Source organism: Mus caroli, chromosome 13, assembly GCF_900094665.2.
Source record: "Mus caroli chromosome 13, CAROLI_EIJ_v1.1, whole genome shotgun sequence".
NCBI classification, from domain to species: domain Eukaryota; kingdom Metazoa; phylum Chordata; class Mammalia; order Rodentia; family Muridae; genus Mus; species Mus caroli.
Window position 1 is genome coordinate 52,266,240 of NC_034582.1, and position 22,612 is coordinate 52,288,851.

At 47.1% G+C, this 22,612-nt stretch overlaps 1 protein-coding gene across 2 annotated transcripts in view; it reads right to left on the reverse strand.

The window, feature by feature from the left end:
* The window catches only part of Trpc7 (transient receptor potential cation channel subfamily C member 7), a 120,807-nt gene that overhangs the window by 77,687 nt on the left and 20,508 nt on the right, over positions 1-22,612 (reverse strand). For both annotated transcript variants that reach the window (XM_029468419.1, XM_021180154.2), the window contains exon 3: positions 8,806-8,988. In XM_029468419.1, the coding sequence (XP_029324279.1) occupies positions 8,806-8,988 (183 nt within the window). The remainder of the gene's footprint in view (positions 1-8,805; positions 8,989-22,612) is intronic.

Consider the following 22,612-nt stretch of genomic DNA (forward strand, 5'->3'; position numbering starts at 1 on the left):
TTGGTAACCAAAGAGGAAGTGTTTCAGAGAATTCTCCCTGTACGCATTTCTTTATATAGAGCAAACAGGTTTTAAAAAAAAGTTTAACAATCTGCCAGTAAGACAGGTCCACAGGAGTTTCAGTAGACTGTGTGTCCCCTCACCCTGTTTCCTTTTTTGCAAGCTGAGAAGGGCAGGATGTGGGGATGCAGTGATAACTCAGGCCATTGTGATGGGAGCATGCCAGAGACCAGCTATAGCATTCAGTGATTTCTTCCATTGACTTGAAATTCTCAGGAAAGGTCCCCACTGCATCTCTATGACTGCAGGATCCACTGGGATTCACCTCTCTACTTCATCTATGAGACTGGTGGGCCAGGGCTAGTGGCAGGGTTTCCCTGGAGAGCAAGATGCTTTTTCTATGACTCAAAGGGACACACTGTAGAGAGAGTCTGTACTCTGGGGTCAGCCTTGAATGACATCTAGATTCTGCTAGATCTGTTTTTATCCTAGGGGCAATTATTGATATTGGAGGAGCACCGAGGCCTCTGGCTTCCCACTGGATGCTTTAGTCTTCTGCTCAGCAGATTGCATGTAGGATGCGTACTATTTCCAGAGAGGCCACACCTTCTGTGAGTTCATCCTCCAAAACTGAGAATCTCTTGAGAGCTTTAGAAGATACTGAAGTGTACCCCTTGAGGCTGAACCTGAAACTGGGTAGGGATCTGCCTGTGTCACCAAGCTCCCAGGTGGCTGTGCTAGGGAAGAGATGTATGAAGTCTTTGGAATAATTACAATTCCTATCCTGGAGGCTTAGAATCCAGAATTTGGTGTGGCCAAGAGTCTGGAAACCAGCCTGGCATTTTCCAGCAGGGGGTGGCTTTGTCCCTGTTGTTCTCAGAAGGATGGATGTTGGGAGCAGTCAGATGCACTTTTGCTTGGCACAGTTAAGGGGAGGTGACAGTGGGTGGAGGTCAGGGCGGCCACAGTATGTGGACAGTTCTCACAGCAAAAAATAATCTGCCCAAAAACAGTGAGACTAAACCAAGAGGTACCTATGTAGCCCGAGGGTAGTTCTGCACATAAAATCAGCATGGCAAGTAGCTTCCACTGGTTAATCTATTATGAATATACCATTTTAAATTTAGATTATATGTGCTAATAAAGACTGAATACTATTTCTTAGGTTATATGTTCTCATATATGGACAGGAAAATTGAGGTTCCCAAAGATGAAATTACACGTTTAAAGTCAGATATCTCATAAGCCAGGGACCTGAGACTTCAACACAGAGAGGCAGGTTTCTGCCAGGTACTTTCCTTCTGCTTTTCTTGGGAGGTCTTCCAGGCAGAAAAGGGATCATGACTCATACTGATTACTCTTTCTTTCATTAATATTTTCTGCTTGGGAAAACTGCACTTTCCTGAGTAAAAGACAACACTTCCAAGGTGATTAATAGATGCTGGTTATTTTTTTGTGCCAGGCTAGAGCCCCGGAAGTGAAGAGAGGCATCCCCAAAGGGGTTGCTTTGGTACCAACATGGTTTGGCAGCCAGCAGCATCATGGAGCACAGCTTGGGGTAGTGCCTGAGCAGCCAGCCTGCTTTCTTTCATCCTACCTCTGAGCATCTGCTAGTGCAATGTGCTGCGGGGAAGCTCAGTGGGGGGATGTCTGCTTGAGCCTGTGTGTGTCTGACTGGCCCCTCAGATGTCCTCTGGAAAGGCCTGATATCCCCAGGTCCCCTTTGTTCACTGGCCTTGCCTGTGCGTTGTGCAGACAGAGGAAATGAAACAGGACCCAACAGAGGTCACTGGCCCTCTCCCCAGTGTCCTGTGCATGAAGGATACACAAGGGAGACAATGCCAGCTGGTTCTGACTATTGCTGGGCCTTGCTTTTCCTTTCCTTCCTTTTTCTATTTTTCTCTTCTCTTCTCTTCTCTTCTCTTCTCTTCTCTTCTCTTCTCTTCTCTTCTCTTCTCTTCTCTTCTCTTCTCTTCTTTTCTTTCTTTCTCTATTTCTTCCTTTCTTTCTTTTTTTCTTTTGGCGAGGCTCTAGAAGGTTAGAATGACCTGTAACGGACACCAGGAGCATAGAAGCCCCTGACTAGTAAGTGAAGGGGTGTGTCTATATCCATATAACTGGTAGCCAAGAGATGTGCAGCCATGGTCCTAGCTAAATGCAGGGCTGTTGCCCAGCAAGCTCCATTACTTTCTAGCAGCTCTTTCAGTAGAAAAGTGGATCCCTTTGCACCACGTCTGTAAAGCAAGCACCAGCTCGCTGGGCTCATGTCTAGGTGGGATGATGCGTGTGGACAATATGTCCCCACCCTCACACCTATGGACAGTCTTCCTCATAGACAAATACTCTCCCACTGAGCTAAGCTCTCCACAATGCTCTCCTCAGAGGAAAGCCTTCTGTGGAGTTGAGTCCCATGGGCACATTTTACAGGTTCCTGTCCTCCTGCTTGTAAAAGAATGACGGCAGCCCCAGGAAACAGAGTTCCAGCGTGCTGGGCTTGTGTGTGTGACAGTTACTGCGAATTGTCGAACTGACAGAGCTTAGAGTCATTTGGAAAACAAGCCTCTGGGGACGTCTCACCTGGCATCCTGCTATGTGTGCTGTAACCATTCCGTTGGTCGGGGTCCCGGACTACACCTCTAGCGATCATCCCTCTGCTTCCTGACTGTGGATACCCAGTGACCATCTGCCTCACAGCCTGCTACTATGACTTCCTGTACTACGCCGAGCACTCAAAACATGAACTAAGACAAACTCTCCCTTCCTTCAGCTGCTTTTGTTTGGTATTTTGTCCCAGGATGAGGTGAGTCACTAACACCGAAAACTGGTACTCAGAGTAGGGTTGCTATGGGATTAAAGATGATCACGTGGTCTGTAGGCCTGTGAGCTGGTTTATCAGGATAAGTTGGGGTGTGTGTGGAACTTACAAAAAGCCTAAAAACCTATAAACAGAGCTCAGTGGCTCATTCTCGTGGGAGCTGTGAAGGACAGATGATCAGTGGAGGCTGTTTCATGAGCTTTTAGAAGGAAACACAGTGGTCTATCAGGAAGGGGATAAAAGCCATTTGTCTTTATTCTGACAAAGAACTTGTCTGTATTCTGCCTGTGATCTGGTAGCTCAAGTGAGGTGCAATCCAGAATTACAGGATGCATTGTTTAGCAGGAAATGGAGGATCTGACAAACGTGTGTACTGGAAAGGAAAGGAAGAAGTTCAGACAAGACTGTGGCTGTGGTTTTTGAAGGTAATAGCATCTGTAAGAGAAACCTCCTGCTACACACTGGGACAGTAGGCAGGGTACCCTCAGGGTGAGACTGGAGACTGCATTTGAGAGACACCCCAGTTCATCTGAGAGAAAAAAATGCCATGAAGAGCTTCCTATTGAAAAACAAGAAAGTGCTCAGGAAAAGGTTGGCCCAGGGTCATCACACAAAGGCCAGTGCAGTTGTGGTCCAGGGAGCCAGCTAACTACCTGAGCTGACAGTAGAATTTGTCAACACCATTCATGTGGTATCTGGTTGTACAGGTCTAAAAGATGTAAGAACAGAGGTTCATGAAGGCTAATGTAGGTGTTCCCGAAGGCTGGGAGCCAGGCATCTGCAGGATGCTGTGAAACTGAAACCCAGTTTGCAATAGAGTCTGGATCTTAGAGATGCCAGGATCTTGGAACATCTGCCAAGGAATGTTGCATGTACAGAGTGGGGCTAGCTCCAGATATAGTAGTAGCCTGTAGTGTATAGTGTAGTGTGGGGTAGGGTGGGGTAGGGGGTGGGGTGGGGTGGGGTGGGGTATGGTATGGTATGGTATAGTATAGAGTAGAATAGTGGCACAGTAGTAGCTCAGGCTACTGTAGTAGGATTGAAGGGCAGGTGACTCAAGCCCTTGGAGCCTAGATGATTCCACTGTGAGCCCCAGATGCCCAACATTGAGCATCAGGACGTGGTGTTTGCCTTGGTGGATGTTGGTCTTGCTTTTGTCTGACCTTTCCCTACCGTGCTCCTATTTCTCAGTTTAGGGATGGGAATGTTTACTTTGTGCCTCTGTATAGCAGAACGATGTTATCGCTTTTTGATATTGTTGACACTCGCAGTTAAGAGAATGCGCGAGTCTCAGAGCACACTCTGCACATATGCTTTTGAACACTGTGGGAACTGCTGAGGACTACGTATGGGAGGCTGCTGCTTCTGGAGTAGTGAGACACCCTCTCCAAGTTGTTGGGAGCAAGAATGTGACCGGTTCTCACTGGTTCTCTAACAGGCCAAGCTGTGTCTGGAGAGCTCAGGGGTGGTGACCGAAGACTTATGGAACTAATCTCCATCATTGTAGATCCTCTGTGCTGTCTGGAAAAAGCTGTGCTTCTTCTACAGAAGTAATAGACTTAGCAAAAAAAGTCATTTCTCTCTCCACTCCACTTGTGCCACCCCCTTTCCCTCTGTGTGTATTTTTCTCCAAGTAGGATGGCTTTGCTTGATTATGTCCAAGAAGTTGTACCCAAAGCTTTTGTGATGCAAAACATCACAGTCTGGGTCCCCTTGCTCTACTCCCTTTGACTACTACAGGACTGATCCCTATAGAGTTCTCATGCTGCAACTAGGAGAGTCATCTGGTCCTTCCTTGGGCAGATGGGAGGAGGGATGATGAAGAGACAGTCTAGCAAAAGGGAAGGCAGACATCTCCCTTTAAGTCCACAGATGATGAAGCAGGGAGGAGGAGGAAGAGAAGGAGGAAGAAGAGGAGGAGGAAGAGGAAGAAGAGGAAGAAGAGGAGGAGGAATGACATATGTTCCCCCATTAGACAAGTCACATATGTCAGCAAGTCACCAAGCAGTCACCACATGCCATGTATGGGTTTGCTTTATGGATGAAGCATGGGCTCAGCTGAGCTGAAATTGAGATCTAGGGTAGTGGGACATTCCCAGAGGGTGAGCCTGGAACTGCCCCAGGTTTGCTTAGAGTCAGTAGGTTGTGGGTGAGGCTTTTCAGGCCTTTGAGGGGGATATTTGAGACGGAGATAGACAGCAAGCTGCCTCATTCAGCTGGCTTAGGGCCCAAGAAGGTGATGGAGCATTCTGAGCAGCTACAAGCCAAGGTTGGGGGTGGTTTTGCGTATCTGTAGGGTACAGGCACTGTCGCTTTAGAGCTCTGGTGAGAGGCAGCTGGGGGATAGAATCTTACCTCTGAATTCTCATGAAATGAACTTGCTCTCAGGCAGGTAGCAGGTAAGGTCTCGAGGGAGCCCTTAGCACTCTTCCCTTGCCTTGCCTGTGAGCAAATTAACACTACCACCTTCTCCCCACAGGTGATGGGGGCTGGCCATATTCAAGGTACATACATTTGATCCCACTTGAGTCTTATCAGAGCCTGGGAAGTTGGCCTTATTATCCTTCCTTTAGTAGCAAGAGATGTAAGACACAAAGTCTAAGTTTCTGTTCACGTGAGTCCATGAGTACACGGTTAGACCCTGAAGTGACCTCCCTGGGCTCCCTCCCAGCCACAACTCCAACACTGTCATTCAAGGGTTTCCTTCAGCTTTATTATTGAGTCTGAGTTACCCTCTTTTGTTTGGGAGTCAGGGTCTCATTCACTATATAGCTCTGGAACTCAGTAAACCAGGGTGGCTTCAGACTCATAGAGACCCACCTGCCTCTGTCTCCCAAGTTGTGGGATTAAAGATGTGCACCACCATCCCTGGCTTGAGTTAGCTTCCTAAAGGAGGAGTCATGGAGGACAGTCATGATTTGTAAGACAGTTGACCACCCCTTACCATGGGGCTACTTTTAACATTCTTGGGGGAGATAATACAGGGCAAGTTGGAGAATGTCTTAGGGGATAGTAGGACATTAGGTGTCTTAGCAGGTAGTCACCACTGAGATAGCAGTAGCAACCTCTCCTTTGGCATACAGGGAACAGCAAAATCTCCAGAATATTGTTATCTGGAAATTTGCAAATTTTTTATAAGGAAAAAGCTTGTTCATCCACTTTTGCAGTTGGAACATGAAGTCATGCTAGCGACTTGGCTGAGACACACAAGGCTACATAAACTATGTTCAGGCTGGAAGTCTGTATCCTGACACCAGCTCGGGAATGGCCTCTTTACCGAGAGCTCCTCTGTCTTCATCTAATGGAGGTTGACAGTGGGTTGGATGTTAGGATAAGTTCTGAAAAGAGGCAAGTGTTGAGATGAGAGGCAGCATTCCTGAGTGTGAGCAGGTCCAGGGAGGCACGTGCCACTCCTGTGCAAGCATTTCCTAGACAGAGAGACAGAGCTTGTGTGCCAGACTGATACATGGATAATGTGAAGAGCTCTGGGGATCTGCAAGGTGTGCTGTATTTTATGTGGCAGTGGTGACACATGCTCATGGTTCTATGGTGTCTTGGAGCACAGGCACCAGTCTGATTACGCTGAACTCAAGGTATCCAAGTGTATTTGAACATAAAATCTTAATGGTCATATCTGATTAGATGCCTATGAAAATGCCAAGAATAACTGGTCTCATTTGATGTCTGCATGAATGGGCTGATCTGATAACACATAGGTAGGCTTTATATTGTATTTTCTACTACCTATGTATGTATGTATGCATCTATCTATCTATCTATCTATCTATCTATCTATCTATCTATCTATGTGTCTATCATCTATCTATGTGTCTATTTATTTATGTATTTATATATATATATCATCTATTATCTATCTACATACCTATCATATATACCTATGTATGTATCTATCATCTATGTGTCTATCATCTACTTATCTATGTATCTATATATGTATTTATGTATCTGTCATCTATCATCTATGTATCTATCTATGTACTTATTTTATGTATCTATGTACCTATCTATGTATGTATATATCTATGTATGTATGTATCTAACATCTCTCAACTATCTATTATCAATTTATCTTATCTATCATCTATCTATCTATCTATCTATCTATCTATCTATCTATCTATGTATCTCAGATTTAAAAAAGGCAACTTATTTGTACATGGGCCTTGGTAATTGTCATTTGCAAGTCATATCCAGGGTAGGACTGTATTTGTAAGGCTATGCTAAGATTCCTGAGGTCAAACTGGAAATGCATTCTATGATTCATAAGCCTTCCTAATATTAGACATTTTCATTAGTAATTCACAGTACAACAGATGTCAAGAAAAGCTACAGGGCTGTCTGCCTTTGCATGATGGCATGCATGGTCAGAGAGAATTTGTACATTGGAGGTCTTTGACACGAGCAAGGTTAGCATCCCACATGAGTCATTTATCATCTTCCCACCTGTGGAGGCAGCGGACGCTTGACATTCATGATAGATATTTCCTGAGGCCTTTATGACTCCCTTAATTGGAAAATTCCACGAGGGCAAATCATTTTCCTCACGAAACCCTTTCATTCTGACCCGGCTATCGTGACCAGGGAGGGCTTGGGTTTTCTATCTCATTCATTATCAGATCATTTGTCTGTAGCTGGCAACCGAGGGCTGTGGCTGTGAGGAAATGGCCAGACACCCACTTACTGAGTGACTCTACCCTCAATGGCAGTTTTGCTAGAGGATTTGAGTTTACATTTTTGAGGGGAAATGGACAATGCCTACAAGGTGGTTGCTTGGAACAGTCAGGTTCTGTGAACATAAACTGCCAAACCCTGGATGTGTCAGACCCCATCCTCATGCCCAGTGAGGGGCAGGAAGCTACTCTGGCTGGTGAAGACAGTTGTCGCTTGGTAGCTTGGAGCTACCTCAAGCTCATCTTTCCCAGTATCACCCGGGCCCGGCAGCAGGGCTTGCTTGAACCCGAGAGTGCGGGAAGTCTCAGCAGTTCCAGAATGAGACCCCTGTGCTCCAGTTAAAAACAAAGCAAAACAAAACCTCCAATCAGATCTGGGGCTAGGTTAAACAATGTGTTCCCACAAAGCTCAAAAACATAAACTTGAGCTTGAAGCTTTACTTCGACCTGCACCTGGCAAAACCTCCTTGTTATGGGGACACAGTCTTGGGGAAATCCATTTTCTTTGTATTTATGATGACTATCGAAGTAAAAGCACAGAAAACCTTATGGACCCTAGAAGCCCTCCCTAGATGAGTCTCACAGGCACATGGATCTTGTTGATGGCTGGTCTATGCCCCTTGCCTGCCCCTGTTTGGATAATCAAGGGAAGAGGAATGTTCAGAGCCCAGACTGGGGCATTTAAATATCATTTGGTTAAAAATGTTTGTTTTGAGACAGGATCTTGCAGTTTAAGTGTGGCTGGGGATGTGAAAGATGGGGTCCTTCCGCCATGGCCACTGAAGAACCTTGGTGTGTACTGACAAGAGGGTGTGCCTACCCTTGGGCATCTACTTGAGCTTTCTATTAAGAACTTAATGAAACTTTGGAATCCACCATCTCTAAGCTGAGCCTCTGAGGTCCACGGGTCTTGCCTGGCCCTCTCTCTGAGCTTCATTCTATACAACCAGTTCCTTGGTGCAGAGAAAGCTCAGTTGATGCTACTGAGCGATCAATTACAGGCTTTCCAGCAAGCCTCAGGCCTGGCTTGCTAGCCCATGGGAGCCCTGCTGGAAGTGTGTTCTGACAGCCCCTTGGAGACTGCTCTCCAGGCCCAAGGCCTGCTCACGGGCTGATTGTGATTCCTCTATTGGGGATGGGGTAGTGAAATCTGAGCAGCTCTGCAAAATTGACGTTCCCTGTCTCGGCAGAATCTGGGTGTCACAGCCACTTTGTGGGGACATAAATATACATGAGCACGAAGCTGGGCCAGCAGCCGTGCAAAGCCAGGAGAGAAGGCAGGAAAGGCAGAGAGCTTACCTTCTTGACTTCATACTTAATGGCGAGTTTGATTCGGCTCAGACTTGGACGGTGGTGGTCGGACCAGACTTGCAAGTTCACATCGCCATTTAAAATTGCTTCCACCTCTTCTGTGTCTCGGCACAGGTCCAGCACGCCCACCACAAAATCCTTGCATTGCATAGATAACTTCCTGTAATCATTCTAACAGAATAGAAAGAAATCAGGGTGCGTCACACCGAGCCCCACGCGCGGGTTGGCTCGCTCAGCGCAGTGAACCTGGGGAGGGCCTTGGAGTCAGTGGCACGTGCTGGCGTCAGAATGGAAGGCTATTGCTCTCACCCGGGCCTGCCTTCTCTGAGCTAGCGTTTGCTGAGTTAGTGGTTCACGGTCGCCTCAAATGTGCGCTCAAGTCATGGATTCCCACACTCCACCCTACTAACTCCAGGGATAGGGCCCAGGAATGTGATTGTAAGTTTGTCCCTGGGTGATCTGTGAGTCTGCCTTGCTCTCTCTAGGATCTTTCAAAGTACCAAGTTCTTGTGCCCAAGGCTGAGTAGAGTCTAATACTGTAGACAATGTCCCTCCGTTCTGCACTGGGGACTCTGCTTCACAAGGCTTTGCTGGAAAGTTCTGGCTGCCGGGCTCAACTGGGGAACATAACGTACACAGGCGTGCCTTTTCATTTGAGAAAACTGGCCTATAAATTTTCAAATAAACTGTAACTCACATCTAACATTATGCTTAAAAAAAAACTACACATATTTATTTAGCAAATCGTGACTCCGGTGCTCCCTGCCTGGTGAGTAAACGGCTCTAGGTCTTGACCTTCTTGCTGATGTTTCTTCTGTCTTAATGAATCACTCCTGGGTCCTCCCCACCAGTGTCTCTTTCAGAATGTCTTTAAGGGACTTACTTCCTTTCTTAGTAACAGTTCAACTTGTCTGTCTTCCTAACAGATAGTTCAACATTTCAGACCGTGCTACACAAAATGTTGGAAGAAAAAAAAAAGAGTATTCCGTGTCACACGCACACCACCTTACCCCCCAAATATTTCCCCTCAATGCTTCCTTTCGGATCTCTTAGTTGAAGCCATACCCATGTCAAACGTCACTCTCAGTGTTAATCACTATCATCAACCTACAGGCTTCACAACCCACAGTTAGCAAACAGGACGGCTTTGGCTTCCAGAAGCCTGGGTCCCTCAGCACACAGGCAGGAGCCTGGTGCAGGAGCCTGGCGCAGGAGCAGCACAGGCATTTCCCACAAGTTAATGACTTCCAGCTCTGTCCTGGATGCCGCCTCAGAATGTCACATTGCATTACACACAGAGGTCGGCGAGTGCCTGTTCGCGGGGGAAAGAAAAGGGATCAAGCAAATATTTTCAGACAAGAATGGCCTTGTTCCAGTTTTATCCAGAATTTACATAGAAGAAGAGAGTTTCAGAAACTCTGTGAAGACATGGCCGTTGGCTGCAAAGCTTGGGCAGACTGGCTTGCCAGACGGGACCACAGGGAGTCTGAGCATCTAAGACAGGGCTGACATGAACGCTACATCCTGTCTGTCTTCACCCTAGGACTCACCCACTCACCATCCACTCATTCTCAAGGAGCTACCACCTGGCCAGATAGTGAAGGTACCAGCGGGAAGTGTAGCTTCTAAATGCCCTGAGCTACCCTGGCCCAAATCATCCAAAAGTCGTGCTCTTGGATGCCGAGCTTTCCCCAGTGTCAACGAGTCATCATCTCAGTCCCCACAGAACCCTGTAAAGGAAGGACTGTCACCATTTCCAGCCTCAGAAAGCCTCAGGAGCGAGCACACACACCTGCCCTGTGCAGCCTTCTCTCCCTCAGGTCACTGAGGACCTTGTTTGTTGTCAGAAAAGAAGCTGCCCACAATCACAGAACCGCCCACAAGGACTGCCTCTCCTGTCTCTGCACTCAGGAAGTCTGGGACCTGTCACCTCAGCCCCTCCCCTCCAAATCCCCCACTCACACCAGACAGCTGTTCAAGGACACATCACTCTTCCTTCCCTCCCTTGCACCAACAGCTTTCCAGCCTCCTACTGGCTCCAAGGTACACATATGCCATTATTTCTTTGTTTTAAAAATAAATGTCTCCTGACTCCCATTACAGCCCCAGTTTCCTGTCCTGTTTGATGGCAGGACTCTGGCCACAGTTGTCTACATCTGTTGCCTCTGCTGTCCTCTGGTGTGGCAGGTTGTCCCATTTAACAATGCTCTCAGGCGTGGGCTCCACTGTGGCTGCTCCGGCCGCACTCACTGGGGACATTGCCACTGCTGAGTCTACAGCTGAGTATAATCTGAGTGTGACTCAGCTCATCAGGTTGTCATGTGCACTAAAGTCCATCTCTGTCTGTCTTGGATCCACTCTATGGTGGTACCACAGTTTGTCTGTGCACACACTTGATGTAGCGTTTGGGTGTTTCTAGCCTCTGGCAAATAAAGACCAAGTGGCTATAAATGTCAGTGTACAAGTCTTTGGGTGAACTCATGGTCTCACTTGTTAACGTGAATACTAAGGACTGGGTGGCCAGGCATATTGTAAATGTGTATGGATTTGATACTTTACTTCTGAAATAGGCACACTGTTATATGATCAGTCCTTTCGTAGACTGTCTTCATTTCTGTGTCTTCACATCAAATGCCAAGGATTGGCATTCCGAATCCCTTAGCTTTGACATACATTTAAATATTGCTTTTTTTAAAAAAAAAATTCTTTTTGTTTTTATATAAACTTAACAGCAAACAGATTTCTAGCTATAAGAAACTATGTTTGGGTTTCTTTTAAAAAGAGTGATATTGGGTTGAATCTATTGATGAATTTCTGTTCCCAACACCGACAACAAACTGAACCCAGCCAGCAGCCTGCGTTGGTCCTCAATGTTTGGTGCTGAGTTTGTCCTTTAGCAGCATCGGATTTAGCAAGTCACTGGTTTTCCGGGTTTTGGTGAAGATCTCCAACTTGTCAGTTTTGTCAAAATGACTGACAGATAAAAATTAGGAGAGAGAGAGAAGCTCATTACCCAGGTGGGACAAAAGCGAAGCGACTTACTCAGGTCTGTGCTATGGAGACACCCACACAGTTCAGGATAATTAACACTCATTCCTCAATGGAGATCCTAGAAACTAAATTTCAAAGGAATGCAGATTTCAAATCTACTCCCGCATTCTTCCCTTCAGGGACCTGGTTATAGGAGGGAAGATTTATTGAAACCTTCCACTGGCACAAAGGGAGCTACCTTAGCAGGGATGAACATGCTGTACGCCCGGAGGGAACTTTTGTTTTCTACATGCCCGATTGCATTAAGAGATGGTTGTAGTACCAGTGACAACGGAAGTGCCTTAAACATGTCATAAACAGCTCTCCCACGAAGCCCCATGAGATTTCCGTTTGGGGTCAGGAGCCACTTGATGGAAGAGCTCTGGGAGACCACGAGGATGCGGCCACAGGGCGTTGAGAGGAAAGAGGGATACTATGGCCAGGGGTCACATGGATCTCTAGAGTTGTGTTGTGAAGGAGAGACGAGGGGAGGATACACAGGGCCAAGGGAATTGCTTCTTATCCTTCTTTTTCTCCATCTCTGTCTTCATTTCCCCCTTTCCCCCCTTGTTGTGGTTTGAATGTTAAATGTCTCCCATAGGCTCATTAGTTTGATTATTTGGTCCCCAGCTGGTGGCACTGTTGGGGGATGTGGAACCTTGAGGAGAGAGAGAGCTCTTGAGGAAGAGTCAGTCCTGAGACTTTACAGCCTTGCCCATCTGAGGGTACTGTTCGTGGTCTGCTTCCTGAATGTTGACTCAGCACATACTGCGGCTTCCTGCTGCCTCCAGCTGCCTCCAGCATGCCTGCCCTGCCTGCTGCCAGGCCTTCCCAACTGTCACTCACTGTGTCCCCCTGGAACTGTAAGCTTCCTTCCTTCCTTCCTTCCTTCCTTCCTTCCTTCCTTCCTTCCTTCCTTCCTTCCTTCCTTCCTTTCTTCCTTCCTTCTTCACTCCCTCCTCCTCTTTCTCCCTTCCTTCTGCCCTTCCTTCCTTCACTCCCTCCTTCTTTTCTTCCTTCCTCTTCCCCTTCCTTTCTTTCTTCCTCCCTTCCTCCCTTCCCCTCTATTTCTCTTTCTTTCTTTCTTTCTTTCTTTCTTTCTTTCTTTCTTTCTTTCTTTCTTTCTTTCTTTCTCTTTCTTCCTTCCTTCCTTCCTTCTGTCCTTCCTTCCTTCTGTCCTTCCTTCCTTCTTTTCTTCCTCACTCCCTCCTCCTCTTTTTCTCCCTTCTTTCTGCCCTTCCTTCCTTCCTTCCTTCCTTCCTTCCTTCCTTCCTTCCTTCCTTCCTTCCTTCTGTTCCCTTTGATGGATTAATAGTCTATATGCTGATTGAAATTTAATTATGCAGATTGTTGCCTATGATAGCAGTAGGTTCTTATATTGATTTAGTGGGTTTAATGCCATATATGAGAGAGTATTAAACATAGTCTACAAGCAGAAAATAAATTTACATAGAGATGTACACACAGAAATACGTCTATCTATCTATCTATCTATCTATCTATCTATCTATCTATCTATCTCTCAGTCTCAATTGACAGACTTACATTTTGCCTATCTCTAGTAACAAGAAGAAATGTCAGTCTGAAGGTGACGCAGCCAGGAGCAGCACTTTGGGTACACAGCTGTAGATATTTTCATCCCACTGTTTTGCTTTGAGTTAAATATAAACAGAAGTGATTAGCTGAGAGCTAATAAGGGGTGTGGTTCACATTTGAAGAGGTCAGATGTAGATTGGAAGAGAGTATCAGATGAATGGGTCAGTAGCACCTGCGGAGTGCAGGTAGGAAGCAGCAGAGGTTAGGGCTAGTCTGGGGCTGCACAGGGAATTATAGAACAGATAAAAACCAAGGCCCCACCCAAACAAACAACTAAAGCAAAACAACAGCAAACCACAAACAAGCTCATTTGAGGTTTATGGTAATAAATATAAGATGAAGGCCATTAATGGGATTCTGTTTTTTTCTAAATACCTTCCCACTTTTGGGTGCCTATAAAGAGTACTCAGAAACTTGTTTTTTTCCAAAGAGAAATTCAGAGGGGCAGAGGAGTTGAGGACTATATAGAGGAGTAGTTTTAGTGGTGGTTCATGGAGCCGAGGCTGGTACAAGGGGAAGGAGACTTCAGAGGGAGAGGGAAAGTGGACAGAGAGCATCATTGAGCCTGAGGTTCCAGAGGAAGATGGCATCGGCAGAGCTGGGATTTAAGGGAGACAGGAACACTGGAGGTTGCAGTCAGAGTATGGTGCACGATGCTTTGATTATTAAGGGTTTGAGTTTATTGATGGTGACAAATGAGTGCCCGTGGTGACAAGGAGAGGATGAGGATTAGACCATCAGAAGAAGAGAGTCATCAGAATCCAATCAGAACGCTACAAGGGTGGTGTGTTCATACTGAAACACCAAGACTGGAAACAGCCATAGCTGGACCACAGGGGAGTGACTGGGTGGCCCCACAGTGCTTTGCACTGTCACAGTGTCAACAGCGACAACAGTAAAAGGGTAGGGTGATCTGCTGATGAGTCAGTCAGGCATGGGATAAGGGGCAGAGAAAGGCCAGGGTGTGACAAGCAACAGCAAGGGGGTGCCAGTATCAACCCCAGGTTCAGTGCAGTGGAGACTGTCAAGGCGACTGTGTCTTTGGGGGACATCTCTTCAGAAAAAGGATAGTGGTATTGCATCTCTTAGGAACGGCATGAAAGGCAGGGGGTCCTTACTGAAGGATGTATTCCAGTGAATTAATGGGAAAGTATAGGAGATAGAGAAAGGGGATGGGTAGGAGGATTGGAGTGCTTGGGAGCAGTCTGACCCTCTATTCCAGGGTCAGAGTGTCTAGGTAGACCCTGTGTCCCCTGGTGATGACAGAGAAGCCTCATTAATGTCGGTGTGAGGATTCGCTGAGCTGAGGCAGGAGAAACAGGCAGCATGGTGCTGGCTATGTAATACACACGCGGGACCCCATAGCGACCCCAGGACTCCACCCCAGTGCCTTTCCTCCTGTAGACTTCTCACTTGCTTAATGGGTGAGAGCATGCTAAGATTTAACATACATGGCTGAGTTCTTCTTAATTATAACTGGAATCAACTGATGGCTGTGGAGTGCTGGGTGAGAAACTGAGCCTGGACTCTCTCATTCTCAGAATGAGAATTGGTTTCTTTGTCTCTTTGTTTGTTGGTTTGAGCAGACTGAAGTAATGATTCTGGTAATCACTGCTGCAAGTGATGAGAACTGCCAACATTGTAGAGGCCTGGAGCTTGCAGTCTACAGGAAACCACAACAAGGATTCTTGCCTATGGCTTAGCTCTTCCAGTGCTTCTCTGAATATAGCTGACAAGGACCTGTGTTGGACCAACTTCAGTAGCTTCACTCAGTGAAGCCCATGGATGCATGGTACAGAGGCCAGAAGCTTGGAGCAGAGTGGGATGGGGCAGAGTGGGATGGCTCACAACTCTGATGCAGGACCCTGGGCACCAGCATGTGCCAGGCAGTGGCGACAGGCCTCTGTGGATGCTTTAGCCTCCCTCCTGGATTTTGATTTACTTGGTTGGCAGCTACTGACATTGAGAGGGACTCTGTGAACTTCCAGAAGAAGCAGATTATAGGGCCTGATGGTTTCCTTAACAGGCCCTCTGTTGGATTCAGAGGCTTGCCTAGGGACAGAGCTGCATCTCAAGAAAACAGTTCAGTACTCTTTGGGAAAGCCAGGTATCACACCCACTAATGCCGAAAGCATATTTAAGCAACCACGATGTGCCAGGCACTGGAAATCCAGATCTAAATATAACATAGCCCTTGCATGCAAGTTACTGGCAACCAAATGAAGACCACAAGGTGGTTGGAAGTGCCCTGGGACAGATCTGGGCATCCCACTGACAAGTAGCCATCAGGGCTTTCAAGGGGAAGACAGAGTATGAATTGAGACCTTGGGGGGAGCAGAAGCTCAGAGGGCTGAGGCAGGTGTGAGGCATAGAAGGGGTGAACTTTCTAGAGAGGAGGCCTTACAAAGGCCCTGTTGGGAGAGGGCCATCCCTGTGTAGGCTGGGATAGAAGTTGGTGACTCTGACAAGACCTGATCATGTGCACAGACTGTGTGTATTACTCAGCACACCAAGTTTGCTCATGTGTCTGTACTGGAGCCCACATGCTTCACAAATCTTTACCCAGAGCAAGGGTGCTCCTGGGCTCTGTGCTGTAGAGTTGGATGCATCTTGCTCAGTCCCTGCAGGCCACACCCCTCTGCCTGCCCATCCTGGACCTCTTCTCTGTCTCAGCAGCTTTTTGTTGTACACACATGCACCCACATGCACACACACTCACACATACACGCACGCACATACCACTGTGCACACACAGTCCTCTCTAGTCACCATGTATCTCTACCCTATGGCAGAATGACTGCTCCAAACTGTGACTAATGATTGCAAGTTGAGATAGGAAGATGGATGGATGGTCTTCACAGAGGGTCCTCTCTTTGCCCAGCCTTCCTCTACCTCAGGTTGGCTTAAGCATGCTTGGTTTGAGTTGCTGTGGTTTGAGTGTGTTGCCCAAAGCTCCCATCTTGGCAACTTAACTGCCAGCGAAGCAGTGTTAGAACCTAACAAGAAGTAACTGAGTCAGTAGTGCTCTGCCCTGGCAATTGGACCAAGGTCATTATTGGGGGTGTGGATACATTATGACATGAACTAAAAACTGCACTTAGAATTTTCTATTCTCTTTTGAATTGTCTGGATGGAAGTCCATCTCCCACCATGGAACAAAGCAGGAAAAGGCTGTCTACCAGATGAACACACCTGAACATTGGTCTTTCCAGCCTTAATTTTTTTTTTGTAATCCATTCAATCTGTAACATTCTATTATAAAGTATAAAATAGACTAAGAGAGACACAATATTAAGAGGTGTAATTATTCCAAATGTCCTTACAATTGGTTATCATTTATGGAACGCTGGCCGTGAACCAAGTCTTGGGCTGCCTCACATATTTAGCTCATCAAATTCTCATGGGAGACCTAGGGTGTAGATACTGATAACATCTCTGTTTCCTGGATGGGGCTCTGAAGTCCAGAGACTTGCTGGCAGCCACGATTCAGACTCAGGTATGCATATCCCAGTGCAGGTAGGTACTCATTTACAGCAATCCTAGTGCCCTGGGCACGGGCTCTCAACCCCCATCACCTCTCTGACAGGCAAGAAGAAGCAACAGTGTTCAGGGTCCTTGAGGGCCTGGTATTTGAGGCAGCGGTGCTGAGACTCTAGGCAGGGCCTTGTGTTGACACACCCAGGGGAGGCAGGATGAGGAGGTGAGGCTGGATGAACCAATGGGCGGATTTTATGTCATACTTGGTTTAGTGGGATACACATTGACCCGTGTCCGGCAGAGGTTGACACACATTTCCTAAAAGAATGGGATATTTTTGTTTTTCCCAAGATCCTAAGTCTCCTGTAAAATTGCCATTGTATATGCTCCAAATCCCTGCATCCCATCCTGAGGGGTGGGTGGCAGAGTATTCCGTGATATCCCCCCCCACTTGGTCTCCTCCCCACATCTTTTTCATCTCATAGCTCACCTTTTATCAGTAGTGAGTCTCCTGCCCACTCACATCCTTGTCTGCATGGTGAAAGATATGTCACTGGGTTGATAAACAGAAGGCTCCCAGAGTCCCCTTGTGGTGGCTTAAAGGGCCTTGTAGCTCCTCCCTCAGGCAGAGAAACAGCCTGGCAGGATATGACAACAATGCCCATGCCAGCTCAGTCCCTGAGGGGTCCCACAGTCACAGCTAAGTGGCTTTCAACAAACACATTTTTGGGGTCTCTTTCCTGTTGTAGCGGAATCACATGAGATAGTCCTAGATGCTGCCAAACTAAAAGTGGCGCCACTCCTGGTTCCTGCCAAAGCGTCCATCCATTGGCATAGCCAAGTCACATCCACCCATGGTGAATTCACTCAGTCACTCATCTCGTCATTGGAGATGAACCAAGCACTAGCCGGGACCTCTGAGACATGGAGAGTGGGCAGGGGTGCCTTGTCCCCGAGAGACTGGTGGTTCAAAGGGACCGATGCCAATGGAAGCCCTACGATGGGTCAGAAGGTGAGCTCTCCTGCTTGTGAAAGTGGAGCTCAGTTCCTCTACAGTCAGCCTGTCACTAACTCCTGGGAAAATATTTCCTTTGAAACAAACACTATTGGTAAGATTCAAAAACCGGGTAAGGATTTGCTAATCTAAAGGCGGAGTGAGTGACTTCCAGCAACATCCTGTTGGAAAGAGGTTTTACCCAGTCCAGTGTGCGCTCACTGAGCTGCCTTGCACTGGAGCGATCAGGAGTGATAGTGGAGTTCTCCTTGCCCACAGAGACACCGTCTCACTGGTAGATTAGTTTATGCGTGATAAGTGTTAAATGGTTACTGAGCCTAGGACCACCCAGTACTCACTGCATGACAGAGGCAGCCATAAGCCAGGCAAGTGGCTGCTACTCTTGTGGACCTTGCCTTTCCCTAGCGGGGAAGGACAGCTGCCTGGAGAGGTCTCTGCTTCACACAGTTGGTAAAGCAGGAGCTCCCTGAGGAGGTGACTTTGAATGGAGAGTGGAAGGAGGGGAGGGAGACAGCTATGCAAATGTGTGATGTGTTCCAGACAGGGTCTCCACAGAGAAAGAAGACTGCTAAGCAAAAGGAGAGTCTGGCAGGGGTTGGTGAGGAGGAGCTGGAGGGCAGTGACTGGGCAAAGGGAGCAAGGGAGAGAATGGAGAGAGCTGGGGCCAGGGGAGCAGCAGAGAACAGATGGTGGATGTCCGAACGTCGCTTCTGAGAGCTGTCCTCCATTTCCTCCAGGGGGATGGGAAGTCATTGGAAGACCTCAGAGCAGAGCAGACACCATCTGATTCAGGCTCTGAAAAGATCAGTCCGGCTGCTAGGATGGAGTGAATTGCAAGGTGCAAGAGCAGAAGCAGAAGAGCCAATCAGGATGCAGTTTCCATATCCTAGAGGAGAGATGAAGGTGACCAGAACCAGGCAAACTTGGTCAAGGGGTTAAAGGGTCTCGGGCTGTGGACGTCTTTGCAGGACGGAGCTGAGAGTTTGCTGATGGGTTGGGCATGAAGTATAGGAAACAGAAAAGTCAAGGTGAAGCTGAGGTTTGGGGCTGCAGCACAGGCTGAGCTGAGTGTCACTTAGCAATCCCTTCCTTCTAGTCTCATGAGAACTCCCCTCCCCATTTCCCACTGTGGTCAGTGAGACAGCATGGGGGTGGGAATGGCAGTCTTGGAGCTCCAACCTAGGCCTGGGGACATCAGGCATTCTCTGTTGTCACCCCCTACCCCCCAAGTGTCTGATTGCTACCAAGAGAAGAATGTGCCCTAGGTCTAGAGGCACAATAGAAAGGTACAGACATCTAGGGGACATGAGAAGAGAGATGGGAGCTCCCCCTACCCCCACTCTGGAGTTCAGTTGAGGTCTTTGCCTTAGCAGAGCAGAACCTCAGCATAACCAACAACTGGGACCTTTTCCTCTGTCTTAGCCACAAACCCCCTCTTGCCTCTGTGTATCTCATCAGAGACCCATTTCCAGGGAAATTACATACTTAATCTCTCCTAGGTTACTTTACTAAATTATAACTCTACCCAAGGCATTTCAGAAGCCACCTCAGCCATTTCTTCTGTCAAAAGGTGGAGGGGAGGATTTTTAGCAACCTTTTGAGACGTACTCCAGGAGTCCCCAGAAGTGATTATATGGCCAATGTTAACACTATTCATTGCTTAATCTTTCCCAAACTTGGGTAGCCTTGATTTTTACCTGTGCTCTCAGGAAGTGGACACCTTTGCTGAGGTGTGGTTTTCTTTCTGAGGGTCTTTCTCTCCCTTAGTGGTCATGCTTAAAGCCTGTACTGTACTATCTTTGATAAAGCTGTCAACTCTGCCTTACTGAACTGGCTAATCCTGAAATTCTTTAGTGTTAAAGCAACAAACCCCAGTAGAGGCTGAGCCAAGGTCTCCCCAAATCCAAGCAGACCTCTCAGGCTGTTGAGGGTGGCAGTATGGAGCTGTGTCTTGGTCCCTCAACACTGTCACCCACTGCTATCCACCATGGGCCTAGACTCTCCATCCTGACTTGTAAACATGGGATAAATGTCCATTGCAGAGGACTGAGTTGGGTTGGATGTGACAATAGCAGACAGATAGACAGATGGGGTGATTTGGACATCATTATCAAAGATGGGATCTGCTCATGTTTGGGTAGTTGAGGAAGCCGCCCTGGATGAAATAAAGGTAGAAAGCTGAGTCTAGAAGAACACATTAGTCACCCTCTTTTAGGTGGAGAAAGCCCGGCTGAGGGCATGGAGGAAACAGAGAGAGGCAAACAAACATGACACAGGAATCTTCATCGGGCCATGCTAGATGAGACAGAGAGACAGAAGGCTAATGTGGAGAAGCAAACAGGAATTGGATCACAGAGAGGTCTTATTCCCCACGCAGGTGGTATGGAAGCAGAAGGAGCACCAGGTCATGGTGGTAAGGATACAAGAGAATGAGTGGAAACATTTATGTTCTGAAAATCAAAGGACAAACAATGAGAACTCAGGGCGTAACAGCGGGGACATCAGATGGGAAGGGATTTCCTAACCATGCTGACATCTGATAGGAGTACAAATGATTTTTTTTCTCTCACAAATGCATTTTTATGTTAGTAAATACATCAGCAGTATAACTAGAAAAATGTTTTTTGGGTGTGTTACAGTTTTTAGGCCCTGCCTGTTTGGCTTTGGGATGCCTGTACTGAACACCTGTCCCCATGGAGATGGGGACCCGTCTGCTGCTTTCCTAGCCAAGCCACAGATGTTTGCACCTTGAATTTGACAATCTTGAGATTTATTTATTTTTCTTTCAGGTAAATTGAAAGAAAATCCAAGGTCAGAGCAAGCATGGCCTATGCATCATACACCAACGATATCTTGTGAAAATGGCTCAGGTAGGCACTAATTTGAACTTGGCATCACCAGGTAACAGCCTTAGAGACTGTTAATGTGACTCATCTGATTATAGATTCAGAGTAAGGAATGCATGTGAAGAGCCATTAGGTGCTGTATATGTATAGGAGCACATTTGAAAATTGCTTGTGATTGCCGGGAACGTAATTGATTAAGAAGGACTAATAGCGAAGTGTCAAAGCTGCGATTAGAAAGCTTGGGACCCTCTGATGACAAAACAGAGAGCAACAATCAAGTTAGCCAAAGCAGGGTTTGTGACTCCCTAAGGAAGGGCCATGCTGTGCCTCCCGGGCGTCTGCTCGCTGTGTCCCACAGTCCTTGTCACTTCTAAGCATCCCACCCTTCTTACAAGTTCCCAAAAGATACTTCTAGGATGTCTGCCCTGCATCCTTGGAGAAACCCAGTGTTTGATGCCCTGGGCTCCTGCAGCATTCTCTCCTTTGCATTTAAATAACTCTGCACTAGTGCTTGCATTCTGTTAGACACACAACAAATCAAACTTATCCCTTTGTATGTTCCAGTTCAGGACTGACCCCCCACAGGAGCTGTAAAACGTACAGATTGATTTAACATATGGATCTTAAGAATCCTCTTGTGGGGGCTAGAGGGATGGTTCAAAGGTCAAGAGAACTGGCTGTTCTTGCAGAGGACCCGGTTTGATTTCTAGCACCCATATGGCAGATCACAACTGTCTGTGATTCCACATCATAGTATGTGGCTTGATGCCCAGGCTTCATGCTGGCAAAATATTCATTCACATGAGAGTGGGTGAGAGAGAGGGAGTGGAGTGGGGGAGGAAAGAGATGAGAGATGAGAAAGCGGAGAGAGATGGAGGGAGGGAGGAAGGGAAGGATGGATGGAGGGAGGGAGAGAGAGAGAGAGAGAGAGAGAGAGAGAGAGAGAGAGAGAGAGAGAGAGAGAGATTTGGTATAATCCTTAAAATAGAGCTGTCTGTTATAGACAATTATCCTGAGCATAGACGGATATAGAACTTTCTAAAAGTTACACACACACACACACACACACACACACACACACACACACACACACAGAGCCCTGATTGGCCAGTTTACCAACCACAGCTTCATCTACCCAGATGTCNAGCCCTGATTGGCCAGTTTACCAACCACAGCTTCATCTACCCAGATGTCAGAATCTATAAGGCCTTATTATGCCTCAACACCCTCACTAATGTAGAGAGAGAGAGAGAGATTTGGTATAATCCTTAAAATAGAGCTGTCTGTTATAGACAATTATCCTGAGCATAGGGATATATAGAACTTTCTAAAAGTTACACACACACACACACACACACACACACACACACACACACACACAGAGCCCTGATTGGCCAGTTTACCAACCACAGCTTCATCTACCCAGATGTCAGAATCTATAAGGCCTTATTATGCCTCAACACCCTCACTAATGTAGGCTTCTTCTCAGAAGCCAAACCCTCTCTGGGTCTACCTATGCTCAGATCCTGAGCATACTCTATGTACACACATACACTCATACTGTGCTCAGGGTGTACACACACACACACACACACTCATTCCTCAGGTCCCTGAGCACAGTGTACACACACACACACACACACACACACACACACACACTCACTCACTCCTCAGGTCCCTGAGCACAGTGTACACACACACACACACACACACACACACACACACACACTCACTCCTCATGCTTTCCCTTCTGTTTCCCATCTGTCAGACTCCTTGGGAAGAAGAGCACCATGGGAAGCCTCTGCTCACAATGTATCATCCTGTGAGCATC